We start from the raw sequence: 15405 nt of genomic DNA on the forward strand, positions 1-15405 counted from the left end.
AGCTTCTACAGTACAAAGCTTTTTCCCCCTACTTTGAAAGTACAGAAGCCCTTTCTGTCCTTTTTCTCCATGCGAAATTAGCCGCAACTCAGCGACGACCGTAGAACACGATAGCTTATCTCCCCCCAAACAACACGCCAACCAAAAAAGAAAAAAAAAGAGGGTACTAAAAAAACGGAAGGAGGGGAAAAGATCCTTTTTTTATATAAATTTAAAATATTGCCATAAGTTAAGTCCTCTTCCCTAATTTTTTGTGTATTCGGATATCGCCTTTTTATATCCTAGTATACTGGAGGCAATATGGGTTGTTCATGATTTACTTTGAAGATCCATATTTAACGTGCAAGCTTAGTATATGCTCTGCTGATTCACCATATCAAGAAATTCATCATACAGGAACTCACTTAAAATAGCTAGCCATAAGGTATTATTTGGATTCTTTGATCCTATATAAGTATCCAAATCTACTCAGGAAATAATCGATATGAGACTAAACGCACGCCCACATGGAATAAGTACCCAAGATCTAGCCAGAGAATAATCGATGTAGGACTAAACACACGCCCACACGGGTCCTCACATACTCTCCTCGTTTAACATTTTCGTCTTACTAAGGGTTAAAATCAATTCAAATCTAATCACAAATACCACAATTGGCCAATGGTCAGATCTATTGAATAACCCGATGACCTATCAATTGTAGAAGTAGGATCTTTGGCAAGCAATAAGCACTTAAATAATATAATTTGTCGGCACGAGAAAGAGAGATGTACTCTTCGATAAGGTTATCCCTCTCATTTGGCGAGAGAGAGACTTCTTCTTCTAAAAGTCAATTCTCCGTTATTTCTCAGACAGTTTCATCAAAGCCCAAGGGTTATAGATCAAGTCTAGGTCTGGTTTGGGAAAGGAAAGTCTCCCTAGGATGAGAAGGACCTTAACTTGAGTAGACCTTATAAGATCCACCACATAACCTGTACAAACACAGCAAATTGACTCGCCACGCTCACCAAGACATGGTCGCGAGAAAGGAGGCAAAGCACGTGATCAACACTACGACTTCAGCTACCTGATCAAAATATGAAAGCTGGAATCGCGCCGAGTGTATCCCAGAAACCAGGGCTGGATAAAGTTTGTGAATACAACCACTTCCCTCTCATCCTCTCACTTAGGATTCTTCCCGATCAATGAAATAGTTGTTTAGTGAATGATTCAACTTACAGCTCTAATGGATCTGTGTTGTAATGTTCCATAGTCTAAAAAGGTTATAGGTCGAATCCGCTCTGATACTATTTATAACAATTTATGACCTCACTCAAAATGGCTAGCCGGAAAGTATTATTTGAGTTTCTTGATTTTATATAAGTACACAAGATCTACCCAATGAATAATCGATATAAGACTAAACACACACCTGCACAGGTACTCTTATATACCATCTTTCAACTTTCAAGTTGCAATCATTTTACTATCAACCGTACCTAATTTTGTGCCCATCTCACGACTAAATGAGGCAAATGATGTCACTGACCCAATATTACGGAGGACACCGTGCCTTTAGAATTAATTAGTCGGCATTTTAGTGACCGGTGGATGGCCTTTCTTAGGCAATATGCCTCCTCTTCTTGTCCACAAACTTGACATATATTGTCTATCTGAAAAGTCTTCCCTCGGAAATTTTAGCACCTTTGATAAGCAACTCCCCTCACATTAAAAAGACCAGAGGCCTATCATTTTAATGTGATAAATTAATAAGATAGCGTGCGGGTTTTTAATTTATGATACAGTCATTATAATAACCAAGGCTAATGAATAATTTGGGCTGAGTTTACTTATATCCAGCGAGCCGCCTAGGTGCTAAGTTAGCTGATTTTATGTCCAACGTTGTCTCAGCCTCATGATTGGGTTGGAAATTAACTTATACTTCTCCAATAAATTTGACTTAGCCTAATCTACCTAGACCAAATCAATATTTTATAACAAGCAACTTTACTCGGATAAAATTTACAACTAACCAACATAGTTCGTTGTAAAAATATTTATAAAGAAAATAATAAAAAATTATATTTTTATTCTATTATATTTGATATATCTCAAAAATTATATATATTAGTATACAAACTTTAATAAAAAAAATATGATATTGAATTATATAAATAAATAAAAATATTATGAACTTGTAGGTGACTTTTAAATCATTCCAATACTCGTGATAAAAAAAAGTAGAACAGTATAAAATTCATAGCTGTTTGCTTGAACTCATTGTCTCATTTGTTTGTCCGGTCATTTTTGTAGTTCATCCAATTTGAAGAAATCGGACATGGTTTTAATGTTATAATGGCCATTTGATTTTAAGCCATGTAAGAACTCTGGCGGGAACAGTAGCCGGAAGCAGAGTTGAAGTTCATCGGCGATTGAGATGGACGGTTGAAAGAGCTCAAAAGCATATACAGACAAGGGTTTATTGATCTGTTAGCTTCCACCGTGCAAAGCTTTTTCCCTTCTTTGAAAGTACTGATGAAGTCCTTTCTGTCCTTTTTCTCCGTGTGACATAAACCTCATCTTTTCAGCAAAAAAAAAAAAAAATAAACCTCATCTAAGCGACTACTGTAGAATGCGAGAACTTGTCCTTCCCCCAAACAACACGCCAACCAAAAAAAGAAATATCGGGATGTACCATCTTTAGACTTTTGGGATGTTTCCGTACTAATATTATATAAATTATTTGTTTTAGTAAAAAAATTAAAATAAAATAAGCTAAAATAACAAAATGAAGATTTTTTTTAATAAGTTTAAAGTATTGCCCTAAGATAAGTCCTCTCTTTTAATTTTTCACGTTATTGAATATAATTTTTTTATATTCTAATATACAGAGGCAACATGGGCTGTTGATGATTTACTTGAAAATCTATACTCAAAGTGCAAGCTCAGCATATGCTTCATCCTACTAATTTTTGAATATTCTTTGCTATAATTTATTTATGCGAAGATATTGTAACAAATAAGGATCTCATCTAAGATAGCTAATCAGAACATATTATTTAAGTTTTTTTATTTTTATCCTATATAAATATTCAAAATTAATCTAATGAATAACTGATATGAGACTAAATACAAGCATATGTACAGATCTTTACAAATATTATTCTATATCGATACTTAATTTTGTACTCCTCTCATGACTAAATCAGGCAAATGATGTCAGTGGCCCAATCTTCGAAGGAAACTTTGCCCAAGCTTATTAGCCTTTAGAATTAATTAGTCAGCATTTTGGTGACCGGTGGATGGCTATTCACGCAATGTGCGTCCTCTTCTTGTCCACAAACTTAGACATATATTTTCTATCTGAGAAGTCTTCCCTTGAAAATTTTAGCACAACATTTGATAAGCAACTCCCCTCACATTAAAAAGAGCACGAACCTATCATTTTAATGTGACAAATTAATAAGATAGCGTACGGGTCTTTCTCTTATCCTTTCATCATCATCTCCAAAAGTAAATACTTTGCTTCTTTTTTCTCCTCTCTTTCATTTTGCTGGCTGTCGCAGCCCCACGTCACTTTACCAACCCCACCCCCCTCAGCCGACTCCCCTTCCTCCTTTCCATGTCTATGTGCAGACCTTTCCAGAAACCGTGTCGTCTTCTATTCCCAGAATCGAACTAAAAGAAATTAATACTATATTTCTTCCAGTAGATGGAAGTAGTATGGGCCGTGAGCTACTGAGGCAACTGTTCTCTATCCTCCCGTATTCCTCTGTTCGATTCCTTCTTCGCTGGTTCTTGGATGATCCTTCCGCTGCCATTATTCGCCACCAGTCCGAAACTCAATAAAAAAAAATAAAAAACTTAAATCAAATCCCCTGTCCCTTCCTCGCAATCTCGTCTGACCTTCTACTGCTGTAGCCTAGTCCATTTTTCTCGCTAGGCTTTCTCTATTTTTTTAATCTCTACTGAAGTACAGCGAAAAGACACGAGCTTTCTGAGATTTTGATCACTCGGACAATGGATATCGAGAGCGGATCCTGCGCCAATACCGTGAAGGTGGGCTTTTTCTTGCTAAAGTTTAGATTTTGGAGCTTTTTGATGGGTTTTTGAGCTCAAAGGTGGGAGCTTTGATCGGTTTCTGGGTCGCAGAGGGAGTCTTGGAGGACGGTCTTGACGCTCGCCTACCAGAGCCTCGGCGTGGTCTACGGGGACCTGAGCACTTCGCCGCTGTACGTCTACAGGAACACCTTCGCCGACGACATCGATCACTCGGAGAGCAACGAGGAGATCTACGGCGTGCTCTCCTTTGTCTTCTGGACCCTCACCTTGGTGCCCCTCCTCAAATATGTCTTCATAGTCCTCAGAGCTGATGACGATGGGGAGGGCGGCACCTTCGCCCTCTACTCCCTCCTCTGCCACCGCGCCGGCATTGGTTTCCTCCCCAGCGGGCAGCTCGCCGACGAGGAGCTGTCGGCATATAAGAAGAGGGACGGCCACATGCACGTTCCCTCAGGCGATGCCGTCTGCGGTGGCGTCACGGCTGCGGACAGGTTGAAGAGGATGCTGGAGAAGCATCAGGTGCTGCAGCGCTTGCTGATGATCCTCGCGCTGCTCGGGGCTTCTATGGTTATTGGGGATGGAGTCCTCACACCTGCGATTTCTGGTTGCGCTCTCTTCTTTAATTCCAAATCTTATTTTGACCTGTCGATTGGTGTGTTTTCTCTCTTAATCTTGCTGTTGGTGTTTGGCAGTTTTCTCGGCAGTCTCCGGGCTTGAGCTTTCCATGTCCAAGGAACATCATCAATGTAAGAAAGCTACTAATTAATTGATGTTTAACATGCATTTGGTTTGCCAGGAGTACGTAGTTATTGGCCAATGTAGCTGTCACTGATTCTTCTGTTAGAAGAGGCGTATTCTCCAAAACCCTAATTTTGTCCATGTGTATCTGTTCTTTTTAGCTTCTTGAAGAAAACTGTGGGAAATTGAATTGTGTGTCTTGCTTTTAGGCCCAAATAAAAGTCTTTCATAGCTTGAAATGCAAGACGATGCTAAATTAGGATGAATAATCATGTCAAATTCTTGCATTTAGTTGTGCATGATTAAAGATGCCCCATTTAATCGTATGAGTTCTGATATGTATTGTTCTTTGGTTTTCTACAAGTTTTATTTATTTGTCAATTTCTGCTATCTTGTTTTACCATAGTGTCTCCCATTTGTGAACTATTTTTTTTATCCCAAGATATCTGAAAATAAAACCTAATTGACAAGTTGATCTGCAAGGAAGTAGGCGAGGGAATTGCAACAAACTCTGTGTGACTTCTCTAAAAGTTACTCATGTGTTTATTTAAGTTGCAAGAAGCATCCTTTGTTAGGTTTCTATGGGGTTGTATGGAAGTATGGAAGTATCCAGTATCTAGGCAGCTCTTCTATCAAGGAATCCATAAGTAGATTTTCGTTGTGATACTAAAGCATGATTATAACAAAAACTAACAAATTTTCTTAGTGGAAAGCATGAAAGACCACATTTGCAGTTCTTAAGATGGGCAAGGGTTTGCAATATCTTTGTGATTATCAAAATTGGCTTAATATCATATCTGTTGCATGTGGAATCGAGTTTATAATGAACAATGAAGAGTAATTAGCATGACGAAAGTCGAAAGGCTGGGAAGGGGTTACCCATCGTAGTGCTGACTTAAGGTGTGCAACTTGCAAGGTCTGTTTATGCAAATGAAGTCTATGCATATGCTAGACTCGTGATGATTTATTTACCAACCAAGACAGATACTTTTTAGCCTAACTTTTTTTCATAGTTTGATATGGAAAAATTGGATTGCACTGCAAATATGAAATATGTGTTCAACAAACGGTTTCGATCAGATATTGGAATTGTGGTCCATAGAAACCTTGATGCTGAGAATATGGTAAATGGGAGGGCAAAAATAGGCACCAATAAGCTGGGTGAATTAAACTTGTATTGGAGTAAAAAAACTAAACTTTCAGTTAAAAGGATGTCCCTAAGCAAACCCCCAAGCTTCAAGGTCGGTATAACCTAAAAAGTACTTTACACATAAGTGAAGAGTTAAAACAACAAAATAGCCTAGTATCTGTTACTTGGTGGAGCCAGTAAGGACCTCAAGTTCGTAAATGGTTGGGAAGGGTTGGCTGAGATATTAAGGTCAGATGTTATTGGTTTTTGGTAACTTGTTCAGCTGGAAGAATGAGGAGATGATGGATTTACCATCAAATGACCATAAGAAATTGAAACCATAAATATTCCAAGGTGGCATCTTATATAAGCTCAAAATGCAACAAAATACTATTAGAATTTTAGTACGGATAGGTGAGGTGACAAGAGGACATTGTAGAGATTCTGGTGCACATCGGAAGAAAAAGGACAAATTTTAATGGGTTCATTTGGGATTAACTGGTGATAGTATGTTTTCTTTTGAAATTTCTAATTTGACTTATGACAGTATAAAGTGGTCCCATAAAGCACATCTTATTCTGTTTCCTTCTTGAAATCAGGTAACAAACTTTTATCAGGTGAAAAAGGATCCTAAAAAATTATCAATCAGAAATTAAGGGTTGAAGTATAGAGAACTGGTCATGATGATGATTGAGCAACACAAGGGGACTGATGTTCTCAGTTTAAGATATTGTTGCATGGTTATGTTAAGACATATGAAATGACTATATGTAGGATGAATCTGAAAGAACAGATCTACATGGGAAGAATGGATAGAGGAAAGCTATTATGCTATAATCCTAAATGTCAAGAGATGGCAAAACAACTATCATAATTATCTTCTTGCTTGTTCTAAAGAAAAGGATTCAAGCAGAGAATTATGTATACTTGCAGACAAGGCATGGGCATTATGCAGCAACAATTATCCAATGGAATCTATGTTAACAATGAGTTTACTTAGCATTCCTTGTCAAACTCTACTACATGTGAATAAGCTAGTCTCTATCAGGTTTTAGTTTGTGGGTTTATTCAGTTTGATGAGGAGATTAACAGAAAGTTTCTTTATAATGCTGGAAGAACTTAGTCGGTATACAAATATTTATGGTACATGAACTGCTTGTTTGCCTTTGAATGTGCAGTTATGTTGGGAGACAAATTAGTCATTGGTTAAGTAGCTGTTTATCTGATGTTTACCATTTAAAACATTTATCAATTTGCAGATGTTGAGGTTCCTGTTACATGTCTCATATTGGTCTTCTTGTTTGCTCTGCAACATTATGGTACTCAGAGGGTAGGATTCCTGTTCGCACCGATTGTTATAACCTGGCTCTTCTGCATAAGCATCATTGGTGTTTATAATATTTTCTATTGGAATCCACATGTATATCAAGCCCTCTCTCCCTACTACATGTACAATTTTTTGAAGAAGACCCAAAGACGTGGTTGGATGTCATTAGGTGGAATCCTATTATGCATTACAGGTATGTCAAAGATACCTGCTTTCTGGGTTTGTCTTTCCGTACCCTACATGATTTGTTCTTTAACACTCTTTCTCACTAACAGGCTCTGAAGCTATGTATGCAGATTTGGGACATTTCTCACAATTATCAATAAAGGTATGGAATATGGGTACCATTTTGCATGGAATCTGCTGCATTGTTCTAGTTACTTGTTTCTATGATCAAACTTCATTGGCATTACTTATCCTAGAAACTATTTGGGCTTTTGCATTTCACTCTATATGTTTGTGTTGTAAGGACTAGATTGTTATTTTTACAACAAAAGAGAAGGAATAACTTGAATAAACAAAGAAGTAATCATCGGCTTACAAGGATACATAAAGCTATCCAAGATTTGTTACACTTAGGCTTGATGGTTATAATTTATAAATTGTTCGATGCAGCAGCAGAAGAAGTTCATGCACAAATCTAGAATGAGGAAAAGTGAGTGAAAGAACCAAAATCTGGACACAATTTTAGCAATTTTATGTTAAAATTTACAAAATTAGAAAAAAAAATCCCCTGACCTCATCAATTGGAACACTTTTGTATTTGATTTTCTTACCCTTTTTTGACTCATGTCGCTGAATTTCTTCGGCCTTCTACTTAATTCCTTCCCATATCTCGCATCATTGAATTCCAACTTTCCCGACTATTCTTGTAACCATAAAGTTGAAGTTTTGAACATTATACTAGTCTTCAGATTGATTACCAGTACCGCATAATTTGTAGTATTAAGTACAATTCTTAAGCTAATTTATGTTGAACCAACCATTTTTCGCGATATTCCTGTAATTTCAAGAGATCAACTTGTTCGCATGCCTATAGGTATCAATAATGACATTGTAGTGGAATTCATTGTACTATAGGCTAGTTCCTGAGGACACATCAGAGCTAGTTAATACTGTTGAACATCTTGCTCATCAATTATGCTTTCAGCGGTTGCAGACTTTGAAACCAGCGCTCTGATGAATGTTCACTTGTCTGCAGATTGCTTTCATTTCTGTGGTTTATCCATCCTTGCTCCTAGCATATATGGGACAAGCTGCTTATCTCTCTCAGCATCATATTATGGAAAGCCGCTATTGGATTGGATTCTATGTTTCTGTTCCAGGTATTTAAGTAATTGATGTGTTCTTCTACCTTTGTTTACTTACTATCTTCGGATTTGAGAATTTGTAAGAACATTGATGCTGATTCCCAGAATATTGACATATAGAACTTTCTCGTGTTAGAGCGAATCAGGTGGCCTCTTCTGGCAATAGCCATACTTGCAGCTGTGGTAGGAAGCCAAGCAGTTATTACAGGTACTTTCTCGATCATTAAACAATGTTCGGCCTTGGGCTACTTCCCTCGGGTGAAGATAGTCCACACATCCTCCGAAGTCCATGGGCAAATATACATCCCAGAGATCAACTGGATCTTGATGATATTGTGCTTGGCTGTTACTATTGGCTTTCGAGACACAAAACACATGGGTAATGCATCAGGTATGAGATATTAAACTAAAATTCACAATCATTATTAGTTTTAACTTTGTTCCTTCAGTACCATTATTACATGAAATGCCTTCATCTTTTTCTCTGTTGTACCTCCACGGGAATTCCTTCCTGCTGTATGTCTAGTTACCAGGTTTACTAGTGCCCTCATTTTGCTTTACATTGCAAAACTTTAGTCCTTTTGTCCAAATAACAGTGTATCTTCTGCATGTGTAACCTCAAAACTTAAATAAATTTATTGTGGGCATATGTCATTTTCATTGAAGTTGTGATGCTCGATATTATGTTTTGCTCATTGGCAACTTTTCTTTTTGTGCTTTGATGGTCATTACAAATGTTGTATTACTAGCCTGTTTGATAGTTCATAGTTCATTGGTTCCATTCTTTTCTTCTATCTTAGGCAGTCACGTGAACTTCCATGCACGTATACCTATCGATCAATTGGTGTTAATAAGCATGACACCATCTCATACATATGAAAAACAAGCTCATTCTCTCTTCAGCTTAATTTCTACATACTTTTGGGATGGGATTTTGCTCATCTCACCATATCAAAGTAACCATGTCCTTTCATTGGCCTATGCCGGTCCATTTCCTCTTCAGCATCTGATTTCCACCTCCTTTCTCCTGTTTGTGTTCTACCAACTAAATGAAGGCACATGCTGTTTACCTGGTTATATGTGCCTCTGGATCCTTTTCTGTCACATAACTGCCCTCAGATTGATATACTGTTGTGATTAGGAATGAAATTTTTGAAAAATTGGCATTTATAATATAAAGTCAATAAAAAATCCATGCTATCCTGATTTTCCTCCAGCCAAGTAGGATGTCTGATTTTCTTTCACATGAGGTTACATGAGAATGCATTAAACATATGATGATCGGTCGTGGGAGTTGCTTTATGTGACGGTATAAGTTTTTCTATTTTCAATTTTGCTTTTCCTAATCTCCCTTTGATGGCTGAGTTGCTGCCTTCTTTTTCTGCTTCTGCTCACTAGAGAAGAATTGGAGACAAGAAAAGTCCATGTGATATTCTAATTATAGTAACAGTCCGATCCATGTAAATGTAACAAGTAGAATGAAAACTTGATGCTTTGAGCTCTGATACATAAGTTTGATAAGGGAGATTTTTGGTATAGACCCATTACGGTTTCCATTTCATATCTTTAATTTATGTAAGTTATGTTACATATGGGAATGAACTTACTAACAAATTTATTTGATGGCTGTAATATCCATTAAATTATGCACTTTAACTTAACCTTGTTTTCATGCTGCATGTTCTTATTGTAGATTATAATTTTTTCTTCGTGACAGGGTTGGCAGTCATTACCGTTATGCTGGTCACCACCTGCTTGATGTCCCTGGTGATTGTACTGTGTTGGCACAAGAGCATCTTCCTATCTGTATGCTTTATTCTTTTCTTTGGGATGATTGAGGCACTCTATTTCTCAGCCTCTCTCATCAAATTCCTCGAAGGAGCTTGGGTCCCTATTACCCTTTCCTTCATCCTTATGATCATCATGTATGTATGGCATTATGGCACCCTCAAGAAATATGAGTTTGAAGTCCAAAACAAGGTCTCCCTCAATTGGCTTCTCAGCCTCGGCCCTCATATTGGGATTGTTCGTGTGCGAGGCATTGGCCTCATACACACCGATCTCGTATCAGGGATACCTGCCGTCTTCTCCCACTTTGTCACCAACCTACCTGCTTTCCACCAGGTCTGTTGAACTAGGTTTTCTGTTCTTCATTAAATCATATATAAGAATACCTTTTTCCTTTTTTATTATTGGTTTTATCGGCAGATTGCTTTCACCATAACTTTTGGAATGCTCTCAATTATAGGACATGTAAAAGCTTTGTTATTTTTTGGTACCTCTCTTTTCTTAGTTGCCATTTTTATTTTTTTGTTGTTGAACTTATCATGGTCTTGAATTCATCAGGTTCTTGTCTTCCTCTGTATCAAGTCAGTCCCAGTGCCATATGTCAAACCCGAGGAACGATTCCTTGTAGGCCGCATTGGCCCGAAAGAGTTCAGGCTCTATAGGGTCATTGCCCGGTATGGATACCATGATATGCACAAGGATGATCTGGAATTTGAGAAGGACCTAGTTTGCGGCCTTGCTGAGTTCATGCAGACGGAGCATTCCGAGCACAATGGTTTCATGGATGAAACCAAGAAGTGCGATGAGAAGATGACAGTTGTTGGAAAAGGATTTCGGTTATGCGAGCAGGATGGTGAACCAGAGGAAGCTCCTGGCCCATCAAACTCAAGGGAGATACAGTCCCCGGTGATGCTACCAAAGAAAAGAGTGAGGTTTGTGTTGCCCAAGAGCCCGCAGCTAGACAGAGGAGTGAGGGAAGAGTTGCACGAGCTAACGGAGGCAAGGGAAGCCGGCATGGCCTTCATACTTGGGCATTCACACATGAAAGCGAAGAGTGGATCTGGTCTTATAAAGAGGTTAGTGATCAATTTTGGGTATGAATTCTTGAGGAGGAACTGCAGGGGTCCTGCCTATGGTTTTAACATCCCCCATGCTTCTACTCTTGAGGTGGGGATGGTCTACCATGTTTGAGCTTCCATTGCAGTTGTACATTCTGAATTTTCCTGTGTGCATTGTAACTTACGGGCTTAGCTTCTCATATCATGATGGTGGACCCATGAAGGAGAAGTCGCTGCCGCTGACCAACCGAGAAGAGATTACAGCTGCCATTTTTGGAAAAATGCCTTGTGTATATTTAGATTTTTTTTCTTTCAAAAACCAAGAGACTGCAATGCTGACAGAGTTGGTAGAGATGATTAACTAAAAGAATGAAGTTGTTGTTTGGTGTAATGTCAAATAATGGAATCAGTTTTGAGACAGACAAGTCTTGAAGCAACCTCATCTACTTCCTGTGCAATTGTTGTGACTGCACTTGGCTATTCAGAATTGGCTGTATCAAATCCTTCCGGTACAATTGAGAGCATAATGCATGTCATTTTGTTTTGTTATGATGTAATCGTGATCAAAAATTCGTAAGCTTGATCTAATGCGATTAACCAGGGATCGCATGCTATATACTACCATATCAATGATGAGTTCAACATGATGTTGAATCCACATGTATTCACACCAACAAGAAAAAGGTGGAACAGAGGGTTAAAATGGCATTGCTTTTCAGACTTCCATATGCCTAGTCTTATCAGGCACTGCCTAGAAATTATTTTCGGTGCTCATCGGCCAAATATATGTGACTAATTCGTGACCCGTGTAGTCATATTTAGGTTGGCAGCATCATTCCAGTCGTGTAACCTGCGCAAGCTAAGCCCTCCTTCATTCTTAGGCCGACAAACAGAAGACCAGCTAATGCAATGGATCTTTGGACTGGAATTAGCACCCCTCAAAAGGAAATTCATCAACAAAACTAGTGACTTGCTGAAATAGCAAATGGCACTGATTAAGGATGCAGTTGAAAGCCTGAGCAAGCAGTATATTTTTCACATGTAAAATAGTTAATTAGACACCCAAGACCCATAGTTGGTGATAGGCATGTAAATAATCTGATCATATCTCATAACCACATATTTATACTTAACGACAATGTATTTAGGAATCTATAGATAATTCTTCCTCAATATGTTCTGTACATGGAAAAAGTTGACAAGATCGCGGACTTCATATGAAACTTCCAAAGTTGGCCAGGGATATCTAGATAATTTCTACCCAAAATCTGGCGAGGTTCGATCATCAAATTGTCGTCTACATTGATTGTAGAAGCTATTATAGCTGCTTACGTATGACATATATCAAACTAAATGTTATATCAAGTGTAATGCTATATATGAGTTGTACACTGCAAGCTCCAAGGTATGTTGGTGGCTAATTTGGCACCTGCAAAAAAAATTTTATGTATGCATCTGATACATAGTTTGTCTGTTACAGTACCACTAATTATAATAGTGAGGTCCGTTTTTATAAAATCTAGATCAGATTTCTCTATTAAGTAGAAGTGGTTATTTTTTTAAAATAGTCATGATTAATAGAAATAATCATGAAAAACTAAAACTTTCTTGGAGCTGGATCTAACTCCTACATCAACTTTATTTTTAATCCTATCATTCATTTCTTCCGAGTATAAGAGTTGCCGATTAAAGTTTTTCCCCCCCAAAAAAAAAACTTTTATTTTGAATAGCTATTTTCAAGGCTCAAAGTTGCTGCATGCCTCCAATCGCTGCATGAGCCAAACCCTTTAGAGATAGATGTATCATTGTGGTACTTGTTGAGAGCTATATTTTGATACTTGACATACCGAAGAAGATCTTACTCTGCCCCTATCTAAACCTACATCCAAGTGGCCGAATGGTCCATAGCAGATTTGAAAATCCCTCAAGATCAAAAATTGCAGGAAATCAAAGTCCTTACAAATTTGCACACATGTAGTGGAATTTTTCCTACCATTAAATTGCATCAAGCCCTTCATAGGATTTTGCTCTATTGAAAATAGTGCGCTATGCTATAAGCCTATAACCATATTCTCTCCTCAATAGAAATCAATCATGCTTGCTATAACACTAGTCTTCTATAAAGTTCGACTTTTAGCAAATTCTAGAACACTCAGACAGACGAATTGATTCAAGATTGGCCAAATCAGTATCAAGATCCGTACCAATCAGCGTCCGATATGGGTCAGTACCGGTTCAAACCGAGTCAAATCAGATGGAACCATCAGGTTCCGTCTGATTCTGACCGATTCTGGCTGGTTTCGACCAGAGCCAATCACGTTCTGGCCTCCTAGGAGCCAAAACCGTTTTCTATTGCCGAACCGACCCAGTCGACTGGGTCGGCTCAGTTTGGGCTGAACCGGCTGGTTCAGCTCTACTTGACTTTTCTTGAATTGAATAGAGAACAACCCTGCCTTTATTAAAGCAATATTCATCTATATTTTTGGTCTAAAGTAACCAACCCAACTATAGAAACAAACATTCCAAAGCTTAGATATGTACCTTCGTCTACCAAAAGATACTACCGTGCCCTTGAAGCTTGGTACAAGGATTGGACATCGATCATCCGAAAAATTCCCTGCCCATTTGATTCAAAGCTTCACGCCACTTCCCTGAAAACATTATCCTCATCTTATCCATGCACCTCCCTAACCCCACTTTATCAAAATCTATCTGTTACCCGGTCAACATGACCTGGATCCCTGCAACTTTTTCCTGCCATTCCCTTTGTCTTTTCCGGCTCACCTATGTTTTTTTTTTGGTAATTTCCCTTATTTTCTTTTTTAGGCGGGCGACCTGTCTCCTTATCTTACTCCCTTTAGTCCACGCTTTGTCCTTTCTTTATTTACTATTGTCATGTTTGGGAGATTCTATAAAAGGAATCAATTTTATGTTTTGCTGGACCTAGGACCTACAAAAAAGGAAAAAGAAAGGGCCCATCAAACTATGGACCTCATTCATCAAAAGTTCATCTTGGTGCCCCACTGCTCAGCCACATACATTTGAAAATAATAAGTTATACACATTTTACGTTCTCTTCGTAAAGAAGATAATTGATAAATCTCACTCAGGCCTAAGGTACATGATGGATTAATATTCTCCTTGATTCATGCATTTCTTTCTATTGAAGTCCAAAGGCTAGGAAATTCTATTATAGCTCGACAGTCAATTAGTGTAAAATAGGTAATAAATCATTTGTCATATTGGTTGTATCATAAGATTCATATAGAATGCATGGTAACATTGATGGTGCATTTTAAGCATGGCAATAGAGAGAAGTAATATATAGCATATGTTTTATGATATGCATTCAATACTTAGAAATCATGTGGGTCATTGGTTGCTTGGCTTTTTGGATAAGCCAAGCAACCAAGTGTGTTATACTATTTGTGAGGTGGGGGACGATATAATTTTATGGGGGTTAAAATTAGATTAATAACCTTGGAAGCAACATCCCCCAAAATTTTTGTATGCTATAAAGTAATAATAATTAGGTGATGTGATTTATGAGTTGGTTGGGTCACCTTATAGAAGACATCATTCGTGCATAATCTACATATTTTTTTTATAGAGTTTTGTCTACCATAGTAGTATTTTTAATGTTGGAAGTGAAGGAGGGTAGTAAAACCTTTGTTTGTTTTTCATATTTTCTATCAATAATGAACATATTTTCATTCTTTTAAATCCATTCAAGCATTGGATAGAAATATAGGCATTGAACTTTCGAAGTATGTTTACATTAATGAATAAAGAAATCAGTTACATGCTTGTAAGCTTTGGCAGTTGGTCTAGGACCGTGGCTGAAATTTTTTTTATATCTATACCACAATTAGTATTTGCATTTTGAAAACCCTAGACACAATCGAGCAACTTGATGTTATGTTTGGTTGCTCCCAATTAGGCGGGCAAATATTGCGCAAATAATACTTACTATTTAGAATCTTTTTCAAGAGATTCTCACGCATATTTTGAGTC

At 37.8% G+C, this 15405-nt stretch overlaps 1 protein-coding gene across 1 annotated transcript; it reads left to right on the top strand.

The window, feature by feature from the left end:
• The first annotated feature begins 3999 nt into the window (after positions 1 to 3999).
• Positions 4000 to 11935, top strand: LOC103710052 (potassium transporter 6-like). The gene is made up of 9 exons (XM_008795637.4): positions 4000 to 4038; positions 4132 to 4645; positions 4734 to 4787; positions 7168 to 7428; positions 7511 to 7563; positions 8437 to 8560; positions 8682 to 8936; positions 10263 to 10669; positions 10892 to 11935. The coding sequence occupies exons 1-9, from the start codon at positions 4000 to 4002 to the stop codon at positions 11522 to 11524; spliced, it is 2340 nt and encodes a 779-aa protein (XP_008793859.2). The 3' UTR covers positions 11525 to 11935.
• The last annotated feature ends 3470 nt before the right edge of the window (positions 11936 to 15405 follow it).

This window comes from Phoenix dactylifera, chromosome 7, assembly GCF_009389715.1.
Source record: "Phoenix dactylifera cultivar Barhee BC4 chromosome 7, palm_55x_up_171113_PBpolish2nd_filt_p, whole genome shotgun sequence".
NCBI classification, from domain to species: domain Eukaryota; kingdom Viridiplantae; phylum Streptophyta; class Magnoliopsida; order Arecales; family Arecaceae; genus Phoenix; species Phoenix dactylifera.